At 39.0% G+C, this 26,988-nt stretch overlaps 1 protein-coding gene across 4 annotated transcripts in view; it reads right to left on the minus strand.

Moving 5' to 3' along the window:
* Window positions 1–428: 428 nt before the first annotated feature.
* P4HA1 (prolyl 4-hydroxylase subunit alpha 1) overlaps window positions 429–26,988 on the minus strand; it is an 86,002-nt gene continuing 59,442 nt past the window's right edge. For all 4 annotated transcript variants that reach the window (XM_032256338.1, XM_032256336.1, XM_032256335.1 and 1 more), the window contains 6 exons: window positions 17,398–17,497; window positions 10,600–10,653; window positions 8,171–8,236; window positions 4,482–4,550; window positions 3,006–3,102; window positions 429–1,506 (listed from right to left, as the gene is read on the minus strand). In XM_032256338.1, the coding sequence (XP_032112229.1) occupies window positions 1,436–1,506; window positions 3,006–3,102; window positions 4,482–4,550; window positions 8,171–8,236; window positions 10,600–10,653; window positions 17,398–17,497 (457 nt within the window). In that variant the 3' untranslated portion in view covers window positions 429–1,435. The remainder of the gene's footprint in view (window positions 1,507–3,005; window positions 3,103–4,481; window positions 4,551–8,170; window positions 8,237–10,599; window positions 10,654–17,397; window positions 17,498–26,988) is intronic.

A 26,988-nucleotide genomic window follows, 5' to 3' on the forward strand; every position in this document is an offset into this window, starting at 1 on the left:
GGACTACAGGTGTGTGTGTACCACCACACCCGGCTACTATTTGTATTTTTAGTAGAGATGGAGTTTCACCATGTTGGCCAGGCTGGTCTCAAACTCCTGGCCTCAGGTGATTCACCCGTCTCAGCCTCCCGAAGTGCTGGGACTGCAGGCGTGAGACACTGCGCCTGGCTTATAATAACTTTGTAACCATAGTAAAGTATGTTAGAGCTCTCTTTGAAGGAAATAAATTTTGATTGATTAAATATCTGAAACTTCAGAAAGCCTAAGTTTTTCTTCCTGAACCATGTGACATTAGTGTGAGTGGAAACCAAGAGTATAAACCTAAGCCCTATATACTAAAGAAATATAGCATAAGTTAACTTGTTACTGCCATGTCATACATTCAGATTTAAATACGAAAACACCACACAGAAAACAAACTTTTTTTAAAAAAAGATTTAAGATCATAAATAGGTCATTGTTGTCACAGCACATTTCAGAATTTTAAAAAGACAAACATTTGGCTTTCTAAGAAAAAGACTAAAAAAAAAAAAAATCAATTCCTCATCACTGAAAGGACTTCTACATTTTAAACTTCCAGTCTCCTAAGGCACAGTATTTAATCAGAATGCCAATATTACCACCCTGCTGTAGCAGGAATAAGAGGCAAGGTATTAGCACTAAGAAAAACAGCAAAATTTCTGGACAAAATCATCTGTCATTTTAAAAAAGGGAGAAAAAAAACAGACTAAGTGGTGAGCATTTTAGTGAAGAAGGCCCAGTGCTGTTATGCAGGACTTTCTATTTAAAAAAAAAAAAGAAATCGAAGTATTTTTAACTCAAGCACATTTAATTCACCACAGAAGAGCTATGAGAAAAGAGAGGGGGTTGGAAAAAATACAGTATACTTTCTTTAAAAAGGACTTGGGAGGAAAAAAATCAACTTAGAAGATCTTATGAAAGGGCAAACATCACATGGAACCCAGTTAGTGTCCTAGTTTATTACTAGTCTTCAGGCAAATCCAGAAAAGAGAATAAGATACTAGGTAAACACAACACCTAGACACATCTGTAAGGCATTTGTTTCCTATCACATGGCCCATTAGAGCTTAACACCCACCAACTGAGATGTAGTGAAATGCTAAAATTGGATGCTCAAATTATATTTTTATCCAACCAAAAAGTCCTTTAAATATAAAATTAGAAATTCCTCACTTTAACTCTGCCTTGTCTTCTGTGATACCAACTGTACTTTAAGGTTTTACATTTGCAATGTGGTGATTTAGGTTAATTTTAAAAGAAAAATCCACAAAGTGTCCACAGATGAAACATGGGATGAGGTTCCTGACTGAATCAATCATGGAGTGTTAGTCAATTGTAAACTCTTGAAAGTTAAGACGAGGAAATGTGTGTATCAGACACAGAGTACAATAGGAGAGGAAGGGAAGCCTGTTTGTCATTCCAATTCCGACAAGGTGCAAGGTCTTCGAAATTCTTGTCCACGTTCATGGAGCCATTTATTGGATACTGTGAGAGAAAAGTTATATATAAATTTTCCCCATCTAATTAGTATTTAGTTTCTAACAGCTAGGTCTATAACAAAGTTTCAACATGGGATAAAAGTTCAACACCAAAACCAGATAAAGGCAGATGCTATTTAAAAACGTGGCTAAATGCTTTAAACACAAGATTTTATATATCTATGTACATATGTGTACACATTTATGTGTGTTTATGTACGTACATGTATACATGTGTGTATATTTCCAAGTCTATGTGCATTTCTTAAAGTTTCCAATGATCAATGTGAGGCTTGAAATGAGACACAAATGGACTTAAGATACAGGTACAGACAGAGCAGAATATTGCTTTATGTACTGTTTTCAAAGTACAACCTCCAAAATACAAAGACATTTTAATAATGAACACAAACTTTCTACTCTAAAGGAAAAACTTTCGGATTAACCATTGCTATTATATGCTCATTAAGTTTCCAAAATACCTTTAAAAAATGTGTATCATATAAAAATGTATCCCAAAAGGCATTAATTTTCTATTTTTTGTGTGTGTCTCCGGTACCATAGAACCCATTCAAAATATCAAAGAACTTCCTTAATTCTTAACTCCTTTTTCCTCTTACAACCCTGTATCTACTCTTTATTCATCAAACCCCGACAATTTTCCTTGTATCTCTCTCGAATTTATTTGCTCTCCAACCCTTTCACTGATGCTTTCATCCATGCTATTATCTCCCCTTTAGCAAGGAAAACAGCTTTCTAAACTCTCTCTCACCAACTAGCCTCTCCTCATTCTAGTCCAGTGGTTCTTAAATACTATAATAATGAGGGGAGATTTTTAAATCCTGATCAGGCCTCACTCCTTAAACTTGTTATGTCCTGTATGTAACCACTAAACATGTGGCTAGTAACACAGATTAAAATGGACACATGGGGCTAATTAACATATATTAAAACTAAATTCACCTGTTTTCTACTTTTTTAAAAGGTGGCCAGTCCTGCAGTCGCGTGTCCCCAAGAGTGAATGCCTCTTTAAATTCTTCACACTAGGTGCTACTCAAGCCTCACATTAGGACCTGGTATCTAACATGTTTCGAAAACTGCTGTTTTAACTTCAGAACCAAATTAAAAAAATAAACTTTGAAGAAGACTCCCCAAACTTAGGCAGTCATCATCTTCTGTTTATACTTTTGTATTAATATGTACTACACTATAATCCATTAGTATGTCTAATAAGATTATTAACCATTTGAGGGGAAAATACTGTCTTATTCAATTTTGAGTCAGTGTTTCTTGGAATAAGTGGAAATAAGAGTTAAAAACAAAATTTGTCATAAAAATTCTGATTATAAATTAAGATTAGGCAGTTATTTGGTTGTATTCTGTACAGTGTTAAAACCATATTAAGCAAATATGTGGGAGCTTTTGTTTATAAGACACAGATTATAATGGGTTTTAAAATACGAAACAAAAATCACATTCTCTTCACAGAAAATATGAAATATTTACCCCATTTGTTGCCAACTAGCACTGGACAGGCTGCATGCCGTGTACTATAATCTCCTTCTCCACTGGCAAATAGATTATACCAGAAAACAGCAGTTCCCTATGGAGAACAATTCAAAATTATCCCCAAATATACAATGCCAGGTTATCTCTTTCAGTAGTTGTTTGTTTGAGACAGAGTCTTGCTCTATGGCCCAGGCTGGAGGTGCAATGATGCGATCTCAGCTCACTAGAACCTCCATCTCCCAGAGTCAAGTGATTCTCCTGCCTCAGCTTCCCGAGTAGCTGGGATTACAGGTGCCCGCTACCACACCAGGCTAATTTTTGTATTTTTAGTAGAGACAGGGTTTCACCGTGTTGACCAGGCTGATCTCGAACTACTGACCTCAGGCTATCTGCCTGTCTCGGCCTCCCAAAGTGCTGGGATTACAGGCATGAGCCACCGTGCCTAGCCGCTTTCAGTAGTTCTTAATTTTCCTTTGTTCCTGCAGAAGAACAATTCTATAGCAGCATTTTATCTTCCAATATAATTCTGAAAATATGATTCTACCATTTTAAAAACCTTTTTGATCATATAAAAAATACCATAAAAATGCTTGACAACAAAAGTATTTGCAAAAACAAAGCTAACAAATTCGCTCTTGTTACCCAGGCTGGAGTGCAATGGCGCGATCTCGGCTCACCGCAACCTCCGCCTCCTGGGTTCAGGCAATTCTCCTGCCTCAGCCTCCTGAGTAGGTGGGATTACAGGCAAGCGCCACCATGCCCAGCTGATTTTTTGTATTTTTAGTAGAGACGGGGTTTCACCGTGTTGACCAGGATGGTCTCGATCTCTTGACCTCGTGATCCACCCGCCTCGGCCTCCCAAAGTGCTGGGATTACAGGCTTGAGCCACCGCGCCCGGCAAAGCTAACAAATCTTACATAGCAAGACAGAGGAGAAAACACCATATAGAACCCATTTTAAAAATGAAAAATTTTAAATACTAATTCCTGGTCATTCATTACCTCTAAGTACTCGTGGCAAGGACCATAAAAATACCAGAACTTTTACCTAGCAATAATGTTGTACTTAAGTACACTACCTTTAAAAATGTAATTTGGGCACAGGGGCTCATGCCTGTAATCCCAACATTTTGGGAGGCTGAGGTGGGAGGATCACTTGAGCCCATGCGTTCAAGATCAGCTTGGGCAATAGAGAGAGACACTGTTTTAAAAATTTAAACATTAGCTGGGCATTGTGATGTGCACCTGTAGTCTCAGCTATCTGGGAGGCTGAGGCTTGAACCCAGGAGGTCAAAGCTGCAGTGAGCCATGTTTGCACTGCTGCACTCCAGCCTGGGCAACAGTGAGAACATGATGTCTCAAAAAAAGAAAAGAAAAAGAAAAAACTGTAATTCATTAATTAGACCATGAATAAAAATGCATTCTTTCCTGAGGGAAAAAATTAATAAACCAAAAACAAACCAAACAAGCTTACTTTTTTGGGCCACACACTAGCTCCAACTTCAGGAAAAACAGTGGCTCCTCCTGCAGACACATCACTCATCTATAAAAAAAACAGAGTATTATCAAACGTGCTGGTAAAATAAAGTAAAACTGCCGTAATAAAGACTTGATATTGGATACTAGAATATTGGGAACAAAAGGATTTGTTCCTGGATACTAGAATATTGGGAACAAAAGGATTTGTTCCCAAGGTTCTGTACATGTTACTCAGTTTTTCAAAAGTAAAACAAAATGCCATTTAGGTTTATATACATAAGTAGAAAAAACTACAAAAAGCAAAGGAATGATTAACAAAAAACTGTCGGGAAGGGAGAATGGGGATACAATTTGGGATAGGCACTTATTAATAGCCAGAGGGAAAAGAAATGACTAAAACTAATAAATCAATACAGAGATATAAATATGTATTTTATGTACTAGAATGTAATCTCCATGGAGGCAGGGATTTTCATGTTTTGTTCACTGCTGATCATTAATGTCTAGAACAGTACCCTCAAGAACTGTAGGTGCTCAAGAAATAAATGTAAAATAAAAATAATGAGAATAATAAAATCAGTTTTGCCATTTCTCATGGTAGGGAATCAAACATATTAAATAAAAATGAGAAAATTAAATGATTATATAAAGTTATAGTCATAAAAGATAACTTAGAATAAACATGGAAACCTTTTATTTTGTTTTGTTTTTGAGACAGAGTGTCACTCTTGTTGCCTAGGCTGGAGTGCAATGGTGCAATCTTGGCTCACCACAACCTCGGCCTTCCAGGTTCAAGCGATTCTCCTACCTCAGCCTCCCAAATAGTTGGGATTACAGGCATGCACCACGAAGCCTGGCTAATTTTGTATTTTTAGTAAAGACGGGTTTTCTCCATGTTGGTCGGCCTGGTCTTGAACTCCTGACCTCAGGTGATCTGCCCACCTCAGCCTCCCAAAGTGCTAGGATTACAGGTGTAAGCCACCGAGCCTGGCCAACAGGAAAACCTTTTAAATTAAGGTTTTAAGATCACATAAAACAAGGCAAAGGACATAAGGATCATACAGTAAAGATTTTTTTAAAGCAACATAAGTAGAATGTACAGACTGATTATATCACAGGGCACAATCCAACTATTTGTTATAAGTGACTTACACAGAAAACAAAACAGTAATATTTGGGGCAAATGCTTTCCAAGGAAAACAGGGTATGATCTTAATATGAGACACAGTTTAAATCAAGGTAAAAAGCATTAAATGAGATGAAAGGTATTTTACAATGATAAATATATGATTAGTAATAAACAGATAAGAACATTTAACCAATGAAAAAAATTAACTGAGGAAATTAAGAGTTTGTGAATGACAGGAAAAGTAATTTTAGATATTTTATGTGCCCCATTTGGCAATAGTATTTAAATAATGGAAAAAATAATTAAAATGCTATATAACTATTTCAAGAAGGGTGTGTACATTAAGAGGGAGAAATGAATAATCTAACAATCTAATAGTCAATCTAACATACATGAATAGTGGGCCAAATAATACAGCATTAATATCCATAAAACAAATATAAGGAGAACGAAGAACATGTAAACCCTAATGGCTTTTAAACATCTGAAAAGATGCTCAACCTCTCTAATAAGAGAAATGCAGCTGAAAGCCACAATAACTGCTAATTTGACAAGATACACAAATCAAAAAGTCTGACAAACATACTTCACAAATATATCCCACTAAAAATTGGGATATATATTGGTACAGACTCTGAGACTCACTTCTAGAAAATATGCAAGCCTTTGCAGCATGAATTTCTATACTGTACTAACCTTCTCCTGGTTTTCCCTTTGTGATATTTCTCTTTTTTATATGAATCTTCATAATGTATCTTACATCCTTTTGGAAACAAGATGGAGTTGTGAGAGGAATACAAATTGGGAAGGAGGGAGAAAGGGAGGCAGGGAAGAAGGGAAAGAAGAAAAAAGAAACGGGGAAGGTAGCAGGGAGAGAAGAAAATAGATTGAGCAGAGAGATTTGGTAGGGAGTGAGATACTGCAGACAGCAAAAAAGATTTAATTCAAATAGGGGCAAAGGATAGAAAACGCAATGAAATAACCAAAATTAAGTCTAGATTTAGATATAAAATATCTTTTTGTTGTTGTTATTGTTACCCAGGCTGGAGAGTGCAATGGTGTGATCTCGGCTCACGGCAACCTCTGCCTCCAATCCTTGTTCAAGCAATTCTCGTGCCCCAGCCTCCCAAGTAGCTGGGACTAGAGGCCCGCGCCATCACATCCGGCTAATTTTTGTATTTTTAATATAGACAGGGTTTCACCACATTGGTCAGGCTGGTCTGGAACTCCTGACCTCAAGTGATCTGCCTGCCTCGGCCTCCCAAAGTGCTGGGATTACAGGCGTGAGCCACTGCGCCTGGCCTAAAATGTCTTTTTTAAGTTAACAAAGTTTATGACATTACGGCAGATTGCATTTCCCAAATATAATACATCCCAATATGGCCAGGTGCAGTGGCACACGCCTGTAATCCGAGTACTTTGGGAGGCCGAGGCAGGTAGGTCACGAAGTCAGGAGTTCAAGACCAGCTTGGCCAACATGTTGAAACCCCGTCTCTATTTAAATGAATGAATGAATGAATGAATGAATGAGAATACATCCCAATATGTCCCATCCTACATGTGTTTATATGACACTGACATTTGTCTGCAGTGTCAGGGTCTATGTGCCCTCTCTCTGAAGTGGGGCAGATCTTTGTCACTGCTGTAATAGAATACAGCAGAAATGACATCTGTGACTTCTGAGGGTATGTCACAACAATATCATGTGCTTTTACATTGTTCTTTTGGGATGCTTGCTCTTACAATCCAGTCACTATGCTGTGAGGAAGCTCAGCCACATGTATTGGCCAGAATTTAGGCATTCTGGCTGACAGCCAGCCTCAATCTTAGCCTTCAAGATACCCCAGTGCCAGGCAGTTGATGGCAAATGCATGTCAGATTTGAAGCAGGCACCATGAGTTGGGTCCAGTCAACCTCACAACTGTTAAGAGATTCATTAAAAAAATGATTGTTGTTATTTTAAACCATTCAGAAAAGAGTTTTGGAGTGATTTATTTGGGGTAACTAGAACAAACACTATAATCAAAACTTTTTTCCATATATATAAACGTAAACAATTTTGAAAATTGAATTATGATCATACTGTTTTAAAACTTCAAGGGGTTAGGGCTTCTGGGGGCTGTAATGTGCTATTTCTTGATCTTAGTACTGAATACACCAGAAGTGTTCACTTTGTGAAAATTAAAACACTTAATTTGTGCACTCTTCTGATATACTTCAATAAAAAAAGTAATTAAGTTTACTGAAATGTATATGTGTATGCACAGAAATTCATAGAGATTCTTATATACACATATATGACTAAACAGCCTACATGCCAAAATATTGATTGTCTGAAAGTACTATCAATTCTAAGTCCGTCCAAGTTTCTATAATAAATATCGAGCTTACAGCCTGAAAAAGCTGCAAATGCAAACAAATTCTTAACTCCCTTTACTCAGTTGTAAAAATGGTAAATAGGATGCTAAATTAGAGCTACACAGAACAAACACCACATTAAAATGAGTCATGTGATCAAATCCCAACTTAACCTAAAAATTTTAGCCACAACTTACATAAAACAGCCATGTAGCAATTCTATTTCCTGTCCCCAGCTCTTTGAAAGCATCTGGCTCATCTTTCTGTGAATAAAAACAGAGCAAATTCAATGGTGTAAAAATTCAGTAATACAAATACTCTAGTGGCAACTAAACATCAGTAGTAATATCCTGAATAATGTGCCAAAAACAACCCCAAAAGTTTCCCTTGTAATGTCCAGGGCACTATAAATATCAGGCGCTCTTTTTGTAGAGATGGAGTCCTGCTATGTGGAGCAGGGGGGTCTTGAACTCCTGGCCTCAAACAATATTCCTGCCTTTGCTCCCAGTGTGCTAGGATCACAGGCATGAGCCATCGCCCCACCTCGCCTCAAATAATTGCTGACTGAACTTGTATACTGGATACTTTAGACAAGATTACTGAATAAAAATCAGACTTACTAGCCTAAACAACAGCCATTATCTGCTAACTACAGATTTTTAAAAAATTAATACCTACAATTTTAGCTTCCAAAAAAATAAGATATGAGAGCAACCTCTCAGCTACATTCCTGAAGCTTATTTCCTGTGGTTAAAAAATTTACATTGAGACTTACTTTGAACTCATGACCTACTCAAGTGTTTCCTAGTATTTTTCTTTTCTTTTCTTTTTTTGAGACAGAGTCTTGCTCTTTCGCCCAGGCTGGAGTGCCGTAGCACGATCTCGGCTTACTGCAACCTCCGCCTCTGGGGTTCAAGCAATTCTCCTGCCTCAGCCTCCCAAGTAACTGGTACTATCGGTGTGCACCACCATGCCTGGCTTATTTTGTATTTTTAGTAGAAACAAAGTTTCACCATGTTGGCCAGGCTGGTCTTGAACTCCTGACCTCAAGTAATCTGCCCACCTCAGCCTCCCAAAGTGCTGGGATTACAGGCATGAGCCACCATGCCTGGACCCTAGTATTATTTTTCTAATAATGCCAGTAAAGTGACTTTCAGCACTTCCATCAAGCTAGAGAGTTAATATCTAGATATTTATATCTAAATTAAAATACAATACAAGCTCTTGGCATTTCTCCCAGAAAAATGAAAATGTGCTTTTCACGCAGAAATGTATACACATCTTTATTTGTAATAGCCAAAAACTAAAAACTATCTAAATGTCCTCGATGGGTGAATGGCTAAACTGTGATATATCCATAACATGGAATACAGGTTGAGCATACCAAAAATAGAAAATCCAAAATGCTCCAAAGTTCAAAACTTTTTTAGTGCTAACATGACACAAATGGAAAATTCCACACATAGTGCTCCCTAAAGTAGCTCCCCATACACACTATGCCCTACCCAGGACGGAAACAGACAGTTGTAAGGCTCCTGCATCACAAGAGATTTCTTTTCTTTTTTTTTTTTTTTTGAGACAGGGTTTCACCTTGATGGTCAGACTGGTCTCGAACTCCTGACCTCAGGTAATTCACCCGCCTTGGCCTCCCAAAGTGTGGGATTATAGGCGTGAGCTACCACACCCGGTCAAGAGATTTATTTTCAAACCCATTCTTTCTTCATTGAAGGTATAATCCTTGTGGAGATTTAAATTTTATTCCAGGGTCTCAAATTCAGCAGCCTACACTGTGGCACATACTCTTACAGAGCTGTTAATTCCCAAAGCTGTAGTTCCTGGAGGCATGTGCCTCCAGCCTCTGCGTTTTGTCCCCTCTTTAATTCTCTAGGTTTGGGATCATCTTTGTTCAGTTTGCCTGTTGGAATACCCTTTACTCTCTTCCAGGCTTGCCAATGCATTTAAAAGTATCTTAAGTAATTGTATTGGGTATCTTGGTGGGTGTTTTTTTTTTCTTTTTTACTTCACAGAATATCTGCCACACCATATTTCCACAAATTCCAAATAGGCTATGACGTTTTAATGTTAAAAACAGAATTAACATGTTGACAAAGAACCTCTCCTTTATCCTCAACTAGACCCTGAGTTTGGGCTTCTGGTATTTATCTCTGCACTGTCCAATTTGAGCAAGAACGCTGCTAAGTCAGGTTAGCCAGAATCCCCCGTCTTTGCCATGTGATCATCCTCAAAATCTAACTGGGTTCATCTTCCACTATCCCCTGGGTGATGATCACCCTGCCCTGACTTCAGCAAGAAACCTGTTAGGTCAGTTTAGCTAGAATCCTTCCTTTACCTCTTAGTAATTTTCCATCTACTAACACCCACCCTTGCTCACTGGCTATAAATTCCCACTTTTCCTTGTTGTATTTAGAATTGGGCTTAATCTCTCTCCCTTACTGCAAAATCCCACTGCAGCTGCAGTGGTCTCTATACCTATTGCAATAGTACCCCCTTGAATGAAGTCTGCCTTACCATCTTTAACAAGTGTCAAGAATAAATTTTTCTTTAACAATGTAATGCATAAGCCTCAGTGAATTTCTTTTCTTTCTTTCTTTCTTTTTTAACTTACCCGTGCAAAGTCAAAATGGGGTTCATACTGTCCTCCAACTCCATAATTTGCTACCTGGAGGAAAGACACAGAGCATGAAAGAACTATGAAGATTACTATTCCAAAAAATCGACAAGATCATGGTCAGGTATTTACAGAGAAATGAAAAGTATTTAAAATCAATGAGGCTGGGCACAGTGGCTCATGCCTGTAATCCCAGCACTTTGGGAGGCCAAGGAGGGCGGATCACAAGGTCAGGAGTTCAAGACCAGCCTGGCCAACATGGAGAAACCCTGTCTCTACAGAAAATACAAAAATTAGCCGGGCACGGTGACAGGCGCCTATAGTCAGATACTTGGGAAGCTGAGGCAAAAGAATTGCTTGAACCTGGGAGGTGGAGGTTGCAGTGAGCCGAGATCACGCCATTGCACTCCAGCCTGGGCAACAAGAACAAAACTCCGTCTCAATAAAAAACAGAACAAAAATCAATGAGAGTTCCTATGAAAACAGGGATGAAAAACTAAGGATAGCTACTATATTATAACATATATTATATATTTTCCCCAATCCCCCACTCTCCCACCAGACAGAGGGTCTCAGACTGTCACCCAAGGCTGGAGTGCAGTGATACAATCATAGCTCACTGCAGCCTCAACCTTTGGGGCACAAGCAATCCTCCCACTTCAGTCTCCTGAGTAGCTGGGACTACAGGTGCAGGCTACCACAACCAGCTAATTTTTAAAAATTTAATACATAAGCTAAAATTTGAGATTCCTATTATTTTGTTTCACTAAACACTTTCCTTTGGAACTTAAATCAAAAAATATTTTCCAAAGCCCCAAATGCTGGCAAACTCCCAATCTACTTTAATAAAATCCCTTTTCTTTCATATTTTTTCCCTGCTAAAAAAGGGAAGAAGTTAATACCAATTGAATTACTCCTGTCAAAGAGTCCTAACAGCTTCAGTTGGTTATGACAATGTCCCAGTGTGACAAGCAAAATGTAAGAAAAATATTTGGTCTGTGTTCAAGTTCCAGCTCTCTTAATTACAATGTAGGTAACTTTGGATATAATCTCAGTTTTCTTATTTGTTAAAATGAGGAGAAGGATACTTAACTCTTTCCCCCAATCACACAACACAATAAAATGCTGACAAAAATCAAAGGAGAACATAATTAAGAGTGTTATTGATGAAACCAGAAGGAGAATATTGGTAGAACTGGAACTACTACTAGAGTGTGTCTTGCTCTGGGGGCCAGTAGCCACAGCACCCCTTCACCCCTGAAGCTAAGGCAGAAATGGAGGCCTACCTGGAGGCCTGACATTCCCAAGCAGAGCTGCCAGCAGTTGTTACACCCTTCCCAGTGGGGCGAAGAGAAGTAGAACTGCTCTACCTACCCTTCCCCCAACTCCATGAGGCAGGAGCTGCAGCTGTGCACTCCCCTTCCAAGAAAACAATATTTTGGCAGAACCCTGCATCCCAGGGTTCTGGGCCACTCAGAACAGTCACATCCCCTGGGCCTGAGCTGAAGCAGCACATTACCCTTAGGGAATTGGTGCACTGGCCAAGCTGAGCAGCTGCACATCCCAGGGCTGAAGTAGTACCCAGAGACCCAGGGAAACAGAGCAATGGCTAAGCTGAGAAATGTGCCCTTCAGGACAAATAACTCTAATACCCTGCTTCCCTGGAGAGTCTGTACGGCTGAGACACTTTCTGGGGAGTGAAGTCATTGCTGTGCTGCTCTCTGCCCCACAGGGCCGAAAAAACAAGCATGCTTGGTCATTCTGGGGTACTTGTTTCCACTGGACCTGGCCTGGCCTCATAGAGTCTGGGATCCGTCTGAGCCCCACCAATCCAGGTTCTAGAGTGACCACTACATGGTGCCTCATCCCCAGGGACTAGAGTTGCCACTAAGCCCTACTGGCTCAGGCCCCTAAATTATAGTCATACCCTGCATCCCAGACTCAAACCTCCAGAGCACCCTCTCTTCCCTGGAGTTGGGCTAGGGCTGTGTCCTGTCCTCCAGGGGTAGAATCACAGCTAAAACCCGACCCTCTTTCCCCAAACAGCTAGAGGGTGCCTCAGTCACAGATCCTGGAGCTATGGGCAACCTACATCCAACCCTGCCACAGAGAGTGAACCTGTACCTCAGGACCCAGATGTTACAATAAGTATGCGAGACCTTGAGGCCAGGATCCTGGCCCCATAGCCACTCCAAACGCATGCACCTGGATTGCAGCACCATGGCAGCACATGTCAGACCTGCCACCAAGAAGAGCAGCTGCACATCCCAGGGGTGAAGTAGTACCCAAAGACCCTGCAGGATGAAATCTCGCTCTGTTACCAGGCTGGAGTGCAGTGGCGCAATCTTGGCTCACTGCAACCTCTGCCTCCCAGCTTTAAGGGATTCTCCTGCCTCAGCCTCCCGAGTGGCTGGGACTACATGTGTGTGCCACCATGCCTGGCTATTTTTGTTTTGTTTTGTTTTTGTATTTTTAGTAGACACGGGGTTTCACCATGTTGGCCAGGATGGTCTCAATCTCTTGACCTCATGATCCACCCACCTTGCCCTCCTAAAGTGCTGGGATTATAGGTGTGAACCACTGTGCACGGCCACGAATCAGAATTTCAACAAAGAAAGATATAAAAAAAGAACCAAACAAAAATCTTGCAGCTGAAGAATTCAATGAATGAAATTAAAAATACAATACAAAGCTGCACCAGCACACTTGATTAAGCAAAACAATCTCTGAACCTGAAGATATACTGCTTGATATTACTCAGAGGAGAAAAAAAAAAAAGGAAACCAGAATGAAAAAGGATAAAGACAGCCTACAAGACTTACAGGGCACTATTAAACATTTCTATTACAGGAGTTCCAAAAGGAGAAGAGAGAGTAAAAGGCATAGAAAACTTATTTAATAATAGCTGAAAACTTCCCAAGTCTGGGGAGAGATAAGGGTATCCAACTCCAGGAAGTTCGAAAGTCCCCAAATATATTTAACCGAAAAAGGTCTTCTCTGAAGCATATTTTAATCAAATTTTCAAGCATCAAAGACAAAGAATTCTAAGAACAGCAAGATAACTAGATTAACAAAGAAAAAAAGGAAGATGCAAATAAGCACAATCAGAAAGAACAAAGGTGACAGTACAACTGACCCCGAAGAAATATAAAAAGTCCCCAGAGACTATTATGAACACCTCTATGCACACAAACTAAAAAACATAGAAGAAATGGATAAATTCCTGGAAACACACAACCACCCAAGGTTGAACTAGGAAAAATTGAAACCCTGAACAGACCAATAAGGAGTTCTGAAATTGAATTTTAATTTAAAAAACCTACTAACCAAAAACAGCCCTGTACTACATGGATTCACAGCTGAATTTTACCAGACAAAGAAGAGCTAGTGCCAATCCTACTGCAATTATTCTGGAAAACTGAGGAGGAAAGACTCCTCCCTAACTCATTTTATGAAACCAGCATCATTCTAATACCACAACCCAGCAGCAAGATGATGAAAAAAGAACACTTCAGGCCGATATTCCTGATGAACACAGACACAAAAATACTCAACAAAATACTAGAAAACAAAACCTAGCAGCACATCAAAAAGTTAATTTACTGTAGTCAAGTAGGCTTTATTCGTGGGATGCTAGGTTGGTTCAACAGATGTAATTCACCACATAAATAGAATTTAAAAACATATGATCATCTCCATAGATGGAGAAAAGGCTTTCAAAAAAATTTAACATCCCGGCCAGGCACAGTGGCTCACACCTGTAATCCCAGCACTTTGGGAGGTCAAGACAGGTGGATCACCTAAGGTCAGGAGTTCAATCCCAGCCTGGCCAACATGGTGAAACCCTGTCTGTATTAAAAATACAAAAATTAGCTGGACATAGTGGCAGGGGCCTGTAATCCCAGTTACACAGGAGGCTAAGGCAAGAGAATTGCTTTAACCTGGGAGGCAGAGGTTGCAGTAAGCCGAGATCACGCCACTGCACTCCAACCTGGGCAACAGAGTAAGACTTCATCTCAAAATAATTTTTTTTAAAAAGAAATAAAAGATATTAACAAGGATGAAGAGCATGCTCATACACTGCTGGTGGAAATGTAAATTAGTACAATCACTATGGAGAACAGCATAGAAGTTCCTTAAAAAACTAAAAATAGATCTACTATATGATCCAGCAATCCCAATGCCAAGAATATATCTGAAAGAAAGGAAATTAGCATGATAAAAAGATATCCACATTCTCATGTTTACTGCAGGACTATTCACAATAGCCAACATATGGAATCAACCTAAGTGTCCATCAACAGATGAATGGATAAAGAAAATGTGGCGCTTATAGATAATGAAACACTATTCAGCCATAAGAAGAATGGAATCTTGTTACTTGTGGAAACATGGATGAAACTGGAGTTCATTATATTAAGCAAAATAAGCCCAGCACAGAAAGACAAATATCACATGTTCTCATTCACATGTGGGAGATAAAAATATTGATCTCATGGAGGCAGAGGGTGATGGTTACCAGAGCTGGGAAGGGTGGGTGGGATGGGCAAAAGCGGGGAGAATAAAGAAAGGTTGGTTAATGGGTATAAAAGTACAGTTGGATGGAAGAAATAAGTTCTAGTGTTCAATAGCACAGTAGGGTGACCAGAGTTTACTTTTATTTTTTGGAGGACAGCGTTTCACTCTAGCTGCCCAAGCTGGAGTGCAACGAATGGCTCGATCTTGGCTCACTACAACCTCCACCTCCTGGGTTCAAGCGATTCTCCTACCTCAGCCTCCTGAGTAGCTGGGACTACAGGCATGTGCCACCATGCCCAGCTAATTTTTTGTATTTTTAGTGGAGATGGGGTTTAACCATGTTGGCCAGGGTGGTCTCGATCTCCTGACCTTATCATCTGCCCAATTCAGCCTCCCAAAGTGCTGGGATTACAGGCGTGAGCCACCGCACCCGGCCAATTTATTATTGTATATTTAAAAATAGCTAGAAAAGATTTGAAATGCTCCTAAAAAAAACTGTTTAAAGTGACAGGTATCTTAATTACCCCGACTTCATCATTACAGATTTACACATGTATCAAAATATCACAAGTACACCATAAATATGTACAATTTTTATTAATAAAAAAAGATCATGTGTTCTGACAAAGATGGAGTAGGATGGCATCAAACCATATCACTGTAAAACACACAAAAAAATAAAGTTGTAAAACTTAATTAGAAAAAGGGAACTAACTGCTTTAAGAATACATTTTGGTCTTCTAATAAACTGACTATTATTTAAAGTTGAAAAGAGGCCGGGCACAGTGGCTCATGCCTATAATCCCAACATGTTGGGAGGCCAAGGCAGGCAGATCACTTGAGGCCAGGAGTTTGAGACCAGCCTGGCCAACATGGTGAAACCCCATCTCTACTGAAAATACAAAAATTAGCTAGGTGTGGTGGCATGTGCCTATAGTCCCAGCTACTCAGGAGGCTGAGGCGTGAGAATCACTTGAGCCCAGGGGGCAGAGGTCACAGTGATCCAAGATCGCACCACTGCACTCCAGTGTGACTGTCTCCAAAAAAAAAAAAAAAAAGTTGAAAAGCAGCAAAAATATCACCTTTCTAATGAACTTATGAGCTGCATACTGACTGCATCTGTCTTAGAATTTTGCAACCAGGCCAGGTGCAGTGGAGCATGCCTGTAAGCCAGCACTTTGGGAGGCCAAGGCAGGTGGATCACTTGAGGTCAGGAGTTCAAGACCAGCCTGATCAATATGGTAAAACCCTGTCTCTACTAAAAATACAAAATTAGCTGAATGTGGTGGTACATTCCTATAATCCCATCTACTAGGGAGGCTGAGGCAGTAGAATTGCTTGAATCGGGAGACAGAGGTTGTAGGGAGCTGAGATCACGCTACTGCATTCCAGCCTGAGCCACAGACCGACTCTGTCTCAAAAAATATAAATAAATAAATATTGCAACCAGAAAGGCTATAATAAAGGCATTGGTTAATAAAGGCATTGGGTTTTTTTTTAGTGCACATTTTGATTATTTCAAAAAATCTAATACAGAAAAGGGAACTCAAATATTTTAAAAAGTATTTTTCTACAGGACAATACTAAATAATAGTAAATAATGTCTGACAAAGGGAAAGACTAAGCTATTTCTTTTCTCTGGTTTATAGGCCTATGCTTAATTTTTTACTATTGAAACCAAATAAGATTATTATACACTGATTTTATGTTTATTCCCTATAACTAACATTCCTGTATGTACCAGTTTACTACACACATTTTGAATCAAGTTGTGATTATGATAGAGTGAAGAATTACTATTTCAGGACAGCTGCTTTTGATGACAAATGATTTGTAGACATAAGAGAAGTGATGAAAAAAGTCAGTCCTATGATTCATTATTAAAATAAAGGAAAACTAGTTGCTTTAAAAGAAAGAAAAAGAGAAATTATTTTTTAAAACCCATGCTGGCCACTTGACAGGTAAACTGAAGCCTGGGGATAGAAAAAAAAAAAATTACAGTGTACTAAGTGTTAGTGATATATATTTTTCATTTCCCTAGACATCTATATTTAACAGTAAGAGTTTTCATGTTTTGACAATTAATTTACAAGTAACACAATCATAATTTTCCCCATTAATTATCAAAACCACTTTGCATGGTTGCAGCTTACAGGGTCACTTTTTATGGTCCCAAACTATTATGCAAATTGAGGACTGCCTGTTCATTGTCAGGAAATCTCCTCTGAAGCATCTCTTGAAGTGTAAAAATGACTTAAGGATAATGTGATTACCTACCTGTAATTCCTCTGCTGTGGAAACATCTAGTCCTGTTAGATCTTGTATTCTCATATTAATTCGAGACACCACAGGGTTTTCATAGCCAGAGAGCCAGGCACTAAAAATAAGAAGAAAATATTAGTTTTACTGATAATGTTTCATTACATGGAGACTAACAGCTGTTATTATGAAAGGCACAATATTTAAAATATAGGACAATAAACCTTTACTGAAGGCATTTAGTTCATTTTCTTGTTTAGTATCATCTTTATTAATGGATACTATAATTTTTTTTTAAATGACATGTTCTGTTAGAGGTTAGAAAGAAAAAACTAACCTCATTTATTATAATGCTTCTATGAAAACAGTTGGATTAATGTAAGGAGGCTATATTGAAGGCCACTAACATTGAGAACTTAAAAAAAAAATCCTTAAAAAACCATAGCAAACAAAACAACTGTTCCTCCCAGGTAAGGTATAGGAACTGACTAGGGGAAAGTCATGGGGTCTTTAGCCTGATCTACATAATGCTAATATTTTATAAGAAAAAAGTTCTGCTTAAATTAAGTTTTGAAAAGGTACCCAAACATGCCTACTGAAGGATGGACAATAACAAGTGTTGGTAAGGATGTGAAGAAACTGGAGCCCTCATACATTGCCGATGGGAATGTAAAAGGTGCAGTCACTTTGGAAAACAGTTTCGTAGTTGCTCAAAATGCTAAACAGAGTTACCAAATGACCCAGCAATTTACTTGTAAGTATATGTCCAAGATAAAATTTTATGTCCATACAAAAACTTGTACAGAAATGTTATGGCAGCATTACATATGATAGCCAAAAAGTAGAAACAACCCAAATATCCATCAATTTATCAATGGATACCTAAAATATGGAATTATGTACGAACTGGAATATTGTGTCACAAAAAGGAATACAGTACTGACAGGCACAGTGGCTCATTTCTGTAATCCCAGCACTATGGGAAGCCAAGGTGGAAAGGTCACTTGAGGCCAGGAGTTTGAGACAAGCCTGGGCAACACAGTGAGACCCCAACTCTACAAAAAATTTTAAAAATTAGTTGGGCATGGTGGTATGCACCTGTAGTTTCAGCTACTCTGGCAGCTGAGGCAAGAGAACCACTTGAGCATAGGAGTTCAAGGCTGCAGTGAGTTATGATCACACCAGTGCACTCCAACCTTGGCGACAGAGCAAGACCCTTCTCTACAAACACGCTACAACACGGATGAAACATCATATTAAGTCAAAGAAGCCAGATACAAAAAAAAAAAAAAAAAAACACACAAACAAAAAGAAGCCAGATACAAAAGGTTACGTGTTATATAATACCACTTCTGTGAAATATACAGAATAGGTAAATGAATAGAGAACAGAAAGTAGATTAGTGGATGCCAGGGGATGGGGCTGGGGGGAATGGTTAATGACTCCTAATGGGTACAGGATTTTTTTTGAGTGACAAAAATGTTGTGGAATTAGACATTGGTTATAGTTGCACAAGGCTAAAGACCACCGAAATGCATGCTTTAAAATCATGTATTTTATGATATGGGAACTATATCTCAATTTTAAATGGCACCCCCAAATTCAGCTACATCCCTTTTTTACATGTGCTTTTACCCAATCAGTCCTTTGCTTTCTTCACTTCTCTCACTCAGCTTTGATTCCATAGTTTATCAATTAAACAATATTCTTTCTAAATGCCTAAATTCAACTGTCTGTCCAACACAGTCCTGGATGAATTTCTCTTTTCTCCAAGCTTATATCTGTGTCACCAAACCCTACTGGAGAAGTCATGAAATAGGGCAGACATGTTCCACTAAAAATTCATAAATACCAACTTCGAATGGGCCCTTCACTTTTACTTCCTCTTCCACTCTGAACCCTAACTCACTTCAGCCTCTCTCTTCACTCAGTAGATAATGTATCTCCTACTTCATAGAGGAAATAAACACCATTACAACTTTAAAAATTACTTCCCCAACTCTGTATAACCCTCCAGCCACCAACCTTTCTTCTCCCTTTTCAAGCTAACTCTGTCAGATTCCTCATTTCTGAACCCATTAGAGTCTAGCTTTAGTCACTTATCACTTCATCAAAATTGCTCTTGCTAATGTTATCCATAACCCTACTGTGCTTCTAAATCTAATGACATTTTCCAATTCTCATTGTATTTGTTCCTTTGATAACATTTGTGACAACACTCATCCTTTTGGAAACTCTCTCAAACACTCATGCTCCAGGCATTCCTCCAGTGTCTCAGGCTGCTTTGTCTTGGTCTCCTAATTTATAGCCTCCAACACTGCATTCTGCCTCCCTCTCAGGACTGCAGCAACATTTCCTCAAGAACCCATTTCCTCTAGCCCTAAGGCTAGTGCATATGCCCTTCTCTCTGCCCAGAATATTCTTTTTCACTTTGCAAAATTAAGACTTTGGATATCACCTTGGTTACCACTTCTTTAGAGGAGGTTTCCTTTACCTCTCCCGCTGCCAGACAAAGTCAAAGCTTCCAGAGACACAGAGAGCAAGCAAGCATGGCAGAGAGAAAGAAAGTGTGTGTGTTTCTTTAATAAGAGGAAGAAGAAAGATGACATGGAGAAGAAAGAAGTTTTTACTAATCCCAACGTGAAACTAACATGACATCCTATTAGAATTAAACCAGGGCAGATACACAATATGGTGGATTCTTAGAATTAATGTAAGATTTATCCTATATTACTAAAACTATTTGCTTGATGATCTCTTGCCAATTTTTTCTGGCTGTGTATTATAGAATTCCTCAGTGTAGCAAAAATGGGAAGAATCAAAGTGTTATTGTTGTAAAGAATATAGCTAATAAGTATATTAAGAACTTTTTCCTTCCAATTCTGCCCAAGTTCCTGGTAGAACTAATCTGGTATGTTAACATACCTGTCTTTTCTACCTGGTACAATTTGATGGATGTTTGAACATTGTATGCAACCATCCAACTACTGACTTGATTTTTACAGATAATTGCAATGCTAAATTGGCAAGTATTCTAATAAAGCTTCAAACTAAACACATGATGAACAAACTGTTCCTATTCCATCCTGCAACCTATCACACACAGAGTACCTGTCTTCTGATATCTTCAATTTCCCTCCCTGCTACTAACACCTTTAAATATCTAATCTTATCTTTTCCTCTTGTACTTTGGTGGAATCACTGTCCTTCCGCCTTACAGAGGCAGACTTTCTAAGTATGCTTTTGATTCTATCCTTTCTAACCCCACATGCCTTACTCTAGCAGTTATTGCTCCCTTTTATCTTTAATCTCCTCCTTGTCAATGCTTCCTTATTGAAGTCTCCAGCTACCAAGAAAAATAACTTCACTTTAGTCATTCTCGCAAATTACCACTCCAATCTTTCACTTTACTCCTTTAAAACTGCAAAAGCAAGAAAAGCTTGTTACATTCCATAAATGGTCATGGGACACCAGTTATTTACATGCAAAGAAAGAAGCTGGACCTCTACTTTACATTATATTAAAAAGAATTACTCAATATGGATCAAAGACCTAAAGGTAAAAGCTAAAATAGGCTGGGCGCGGTGGCTCACACCTGTAGTCCCAGCACTTTTGGAAGCCAAAGTGGGTGGATCACAAGGTGAGGAGTTCGAGACTAGCCTGGCTAAGATGTTGAAATCCCGTCTCTACTAAAAATACAAAAATTAGTCAGGTATGGTGGCAGGTGCCTGTGGTCCCAGCTACTCGGGAGGCTGAGGCAGGAGAACTGCTTGATCCCAGGGGGCAGAGGTTGCAGTGAGCCAAGATCACGCCACTGCACTCCAGCCTGGGCGACAGTGAGACTCCATTTCAAAAATAAATAAATAAATAAAAGCTAAAATTATAAAAACTCTGCGAAGAAAACACAGGAGCAAATCTTTATGACATTGGACTAGGCAATGGTTTAGCTATGACATCAGAAGTACAGGCAACAAAAGGAATAAATAAACAGGACATTATCCAAATAAAAACCTTTTGTGCTTCAAAGAATACCATCAGGAAAGTTAAACAGACTGGGCACGGTGGCTCACATCTGTAATCCCAGCACTTTGGGAAGCCAAGGCAGGAAAATCACTTGAGTTCAAGACCAGTCTGGGCAACCTAGCAAGACCCAATCTTAAAAATTAGCCAGGCATGGTGGCATGTGCGTGTAGTCCTAGCTACTCATGAGGCTGAGACGGAAGTATCATTAAGCCCCGGAGTTCAAGGCTGCAGGGAGCTACAATCACACCACTGCACTCCAGCCTGGGCCCCAGAATGAGATCCTGTCTCTAAAAAAATAAAAATAAATTGTGGTAGTATATATGTAACAAAAAATTAGCCATTTAGACTATTTTTTATATTATGGTAAAATACACAAACAGAAATTTTACCATTAAGTGTTAAGTACATTTACAATATCTTGCAACCACCAACACTATCCATTTCCAGAACTTTTTCATGAAAACCAAACAGAAAACTGTACCCATTGAATAATAACTCCCAATCTCTCCCTCCCCACAATCCATGGTAAACCTTTATTCTACTTTCCGTCTGTATGGAATGGCCTATTCTAGGAATCTCCTATAATAAGAATCACATAATATTTGTCAATTCTAGCTTATTTCACTTAACATGATGTTTTCTTTTCTTTGTTTCTTTTTGTTTTTTTTTCTTGGAGACAGGGTCTCACTCCAGTTGCCTGGGCTGGAGTGCAGCGGCGCAATCTTGGCTCACAGCCTCCTAAGTAGCTGGGACAACAGGCAGGCACTACCATAGTTTTTTGTATTTTTAGTAGAGATGGGGTTTCACCATGCTGCCTAGGCTTGTCTTGAACTCCTAGACTCAGGCGATCTGCCTGCCTTGGCCTCCCAAAGTGCTGGGATTACAAGTGTGAGCAATCACACCCAGCCAACATAATGTTTTCAAGGTTCATCCATGTTATAAGCAGGGTATCAGAATTTCATTTCCTTTTTTAAAGCTGAATAATATTCTGTTACCTGTATATACCACATGTTTATCCATTCAGTTGTTTGATGGACACTTGGGTTGCTTCTAACTTTGGGCTATAGTGAACAAATGCTGTTATGAACACTGGTGTGCAAGTATCTGATTCCTTCCTTTAAATTTTTTTGGGTATGTACCTAGAAGTAGAATTGCTGGATCATATGGTAACCCTAAACTTTCTGAGGAGCTGCCAGCCTATATTCCACAGCAGCGACACCACCTTATGTTCCCATTTCTCACTGTCTTTTAAACTACTGCTTTTCCAAAAAAATATATAATACCTCCCATGACTTTGGGAAGCCAAGGTGGGAGGATTGCTTGAGGACAGGAGTTCAAAACCAGTCTGGGAAACATAGCAAGACCCTGTCTTTACACAAAAATAAAAATAAAAAATGAGCAGGGTGTGGTGGCACATGCCTATAGTTTCAGCTACTTGGAGGCTGAGGCAGGAGAACTGCTTGAGCCCAGGAGTTCAAGGTTGCTATGCCCACTCCCCTACACACTCCAGCTTTGGCAACAGAATGAGACCTTGTCTCTTAAAAAAAAAACAACAGAACAACAAGAAAAACCTTTAATTCCAGGAATGACCATGAAAGTCTACCAATTAAGTATTGGTTAAATAAGGTTATTCCTAATTTTTCTCTATTATAAACAATATTGTAACAAAAAGTGCGGTATCTTTATCTTTGCACACTTGTGGGAGTATCTCTGTAGGATAAATTACTAGATGTGGAATTGCTAAATACCTTTTATAATTTGATAAATGATCTCAACTTTCCCTCCAAAACAGTTGCAAAGATTTACACCTACTCATTTCATAAAACCCTTGCCAGTATCAATCCTTTTATTCTTTGTCAATCTTAGCAAGGCAAAAATATTTTAATTTTTATAGTTTTAAAATTTTTTTTTTTTTTTTTTTTTTTTTTTTTTTTTTCCTTTTTGTGGAGTACGGGGTCTTGCTATATTGCCCAGGCAGGTCTCAAACTCCTGGGCTCAAGCTATCCTCCCACCTCTGCCTCCCTAAGAGCTGGGATTACAGGCGTGAGCCACAGTGCCCGACAAATTTTTTAAGTTTTAATTCGCACTTCTTGTTACATCATAAAATATCTCGGCCAGGTGCAGTGGCTCATGCCTGTAATCTCAGCACTTTGGGAGGCCAAGATGGGTGGATCACTTGAAGTCAGGAGATTGAGACCAGTCTGACCAACATGGTGAAACCCCATCTCTACTAAAAATACAAAATTAGCCGGGTGTGGTGGCGCACACCTGTAACCCCAGCTACTTGGGAGGCTGAGGCAGAAGAATCACTTGAACTGGGAGGCAGAGGCTGCAGTGAGCCAAGATCACGCCACTGCACTTCAGTCCAGTTTGGGCAACAAGAGCAAAACTCCTTCTCAAAAGATCCCAAAAAACTAAACGAAAAGGAAGGGTTTGAGGCTTTGCAGTTAAAGCCAATTTTAAGTTAAGGAAACAAAAACAAAAACCTGTCAACCTGTCATCTTAATTGTAGTTCTGTTGTAGTCACTACAGAGGAAAATGAATTGCACTGATGCATGGGAAGCTATTTCATTTAATTTGACTTTCATGGTAAAATCCTCTCCAAAATATAGTAACACTCCTAGTGTCACCAGGCTGGAGTGCAGTGATAATATCTTGGCTCACTGCAACTTCTACCTCCTGAGCTCAAGCAATCCTCCCATCTCAGCCTCCCAAGTAACTGGAACTACCAGCATGCGCCACCACACCCATCGAATTTTTCTATTTTTTTGTAGAGACAAGGTTTCACCATGTTTCCCAGGTTGGTCTTAAACTCCTGAGTTCAAGCAATCTATCTGCCTTGGCCTCCCAAAGTGCTGGGATTACAGGTGTGAGCCATCGCACCTGGCCTAAAATATATTAAGACTTTCCTTAGTTTAAGAACTATCTTCAAGTTACTCATCTGGGCCCCATCCTTAACAAACCATTACTGCTAATCTGTCTTCAGTGACATTATAGACATATCAAGTCATCTAAAAACTCAGCTCTGCATTTATACTGTAACATTACTAAAAATTCAATGGAGAACACACATACTGTAATATGTGTTAACTGTCTATTCTCCTGGAACCTGGAAGTCTCATTCCTGTGTTAGATTAAATCATAAGAAATCCAGAGGTTTTCTTTCTAGTACTCAGTGCTTTAACTGAGTTGGGATTTTTTTTTAACAGTATAGCATTTATTAGGAAAAATCATTTGAAGATCATTTATCTTTTGTATAACCGTTATTAAAAATGTCAACTAATTATACAGTGGTTTTCCCCATAAAACACAATTTAATGCCGGGAGAAAAAAAGAACTATTTCTTCAAATAACTTTATATGTGACCTTTAACACTAAAAATTAAATAGCCCAAAGTATCTTCCTTTTGGCCTTAATGACAGGACCTAAGGGCAAAGCTGTGCGTTCAATTAGAGTAACAGTTCTACACCTTTTTCCTTTCTATTGAGTTTCTGCTGTTTAAAAAAAAAAACTTTATGATTTTGTAAAATATCACTGGAATGAGCAAAGGAGCACCATTCTCATAGTGCAAGACTAGACTTCTAATAATGTAAGGAAGGAAGGCACAATGAAGTGGACAAGACCATTTTGGAAGTTTTGGAGATTGCTACAAAACCTCCAAAGAAAAATGTCAGTAATATAATATGAACATGATCACTACTTTCTTCTTCTAACCCAACACAGATATAAAAATTAATATTCTATAATTAGCTAATCTAAAACCGCTACATATATTTTTTTCTTTACAAAGGCAAAAGATAATTCATACCCCAAAGTGCCAGTTACAGAGGGCAAAATTTCCAATAATTCTTGTCTAGGTGCTTGAGGGTTAACAAAGGTTAATAATCTAGACTGGGAATTTATCCAGTCCCTTTGCTTCTTGGTGGGATAATTACACGATAACTATACATCCACCCATTTCAGTTATCTCAGTCTGAGATCCACTGTTCAACCCATTAGAGGGCAGTGCTGTTAAAAGTATGCCATTAAAAAAACTGAATCACTGAAAACTTTTTATATTTGTTTATAGGTTAAAATATTATTATACTTTAACACTAATTTGCTCCTTAGTAACAAGGGTAAACAAAATCTTAAGCATAACTATCATATATAGGATATATTTAAGGCCAGGCATGGTGGCTCATGCCTGTAATCCCAGCACTTTGGGAGGCCAAGGTGAGAGAATCACTTGAGCCCAGGAGTTCAAGATCAGCCTGACAGCAAAACAAAACTTCATCTCTATAAAAACACAAAAATTAGCTGGGTATGGTTGTGTACACCTGTAATCCCAGCTATTTGGGAGGTTAGGTGAGAGAACTGCTTGAGCCTGCAAGGTAGAGGCTGTAGTGAGCCATGATTGTGCCACTGCACTCCAGCCTGGGCAACAGAGTGAGACCCTGTCTCCAGAAATAAATAAATAAATAAAATAAACACACACACACACACACACACACACACACACACACACACACACACACCATGTTACATTTATGAGATCATAAATACCATATTGTAGGAAATCATTACTTCACAGTAAAAAAATGAAAACAACTTTCCCACCAGAATCAAAAAAGCTTTTCTACCACTCTAAACAGACTATTGTTTATTTGCATAGGTTATTTATTTATATTACTTTAACTAGACTTCATGAGTTCACTTAGCTGTCTTTTCAGAACACAAAACTGAATGTTTACATTTCAAAAACTTCAAATTCCATTTCTCTGATCTAGCCAAAATTATTAGCTTTTCCATTTACAAACTATAGTAAATTCTTAGGGTTTTTATTTGCTTTTTAATACCGGAAAAGACAGAGATGACTTGCCAAAAGTTGACAGATGGTCAGTAACACAAATAAAGCCTTTTTTGGCCAGATGTAATGCCTCATGCCTGCAACACCAACATTCTGGGAGGCTGACATGGGAGGATCACTTGAGCCTAGGAGTTTGAGACCAGCCTAGGCAATATAGTGAAACCCTGTCTCTACAAAAAAAATTAAAAATTATTCAAGCATGGTAGTGTACATCTGTATTCCTACCTACTCAGGAGGCTGAGGTGGGAAGTTCACTTCTGCCTAGGAGTTGGAGGCTGCAGTGAGCTATGATCATGCCACTGGACTTAGGCCTAGATGATAGAGTGAGACCCTACCTCTTAAAAAAAAAAAAAAAAAAAAAAAAAAAGCCTTTTTTATGTTTTTTAAACAGTAAAGGAGTTCCACATATATTTTGCCAAAGAAAATTCTATTTGCAGGCCGGGCGCGGTGGCTCACGCTTGTAATCCCAGCACTTTGGGAGGCCGAGGCGGGTGGATCACGAGGTCAAGAGATCGAGACCATCCTGGTCAACATGGTGAAACCCCGTCTCTACTAAAACTACAAAACATTAGCTGGGCATGGTGGTGCGTGCCTGTAATCCCAGCTACTCAGGAGGCTGAGGCAGGAGAATTGCTTGAACCCAGGAGGCAGAGGCTGCGGTGAGCCGAGATCGCGCCATTGCACTCCAGCCTGGGTAACAAGAACGAAACTCCGTCTCAAAAAAAAAAAAAAAAAAT

This window comes from Sapajus apella, unplaced genomic scaffold, assembly GCF_009761245.1.
Source record: "Sapajus apella isolate SASKATOON/1434 unplaced genomic scaffold, GSC_monkey_1.0 scaffold94, whole genome shotgun sequence".
In the NCBI taxonomy this organism is placed as follows: domain Eukaryota; kingdom Metazoa; phylum Chordata; class Mammalia; order Primates; family Cebidae; genus Sapajus; species Sapajus apella.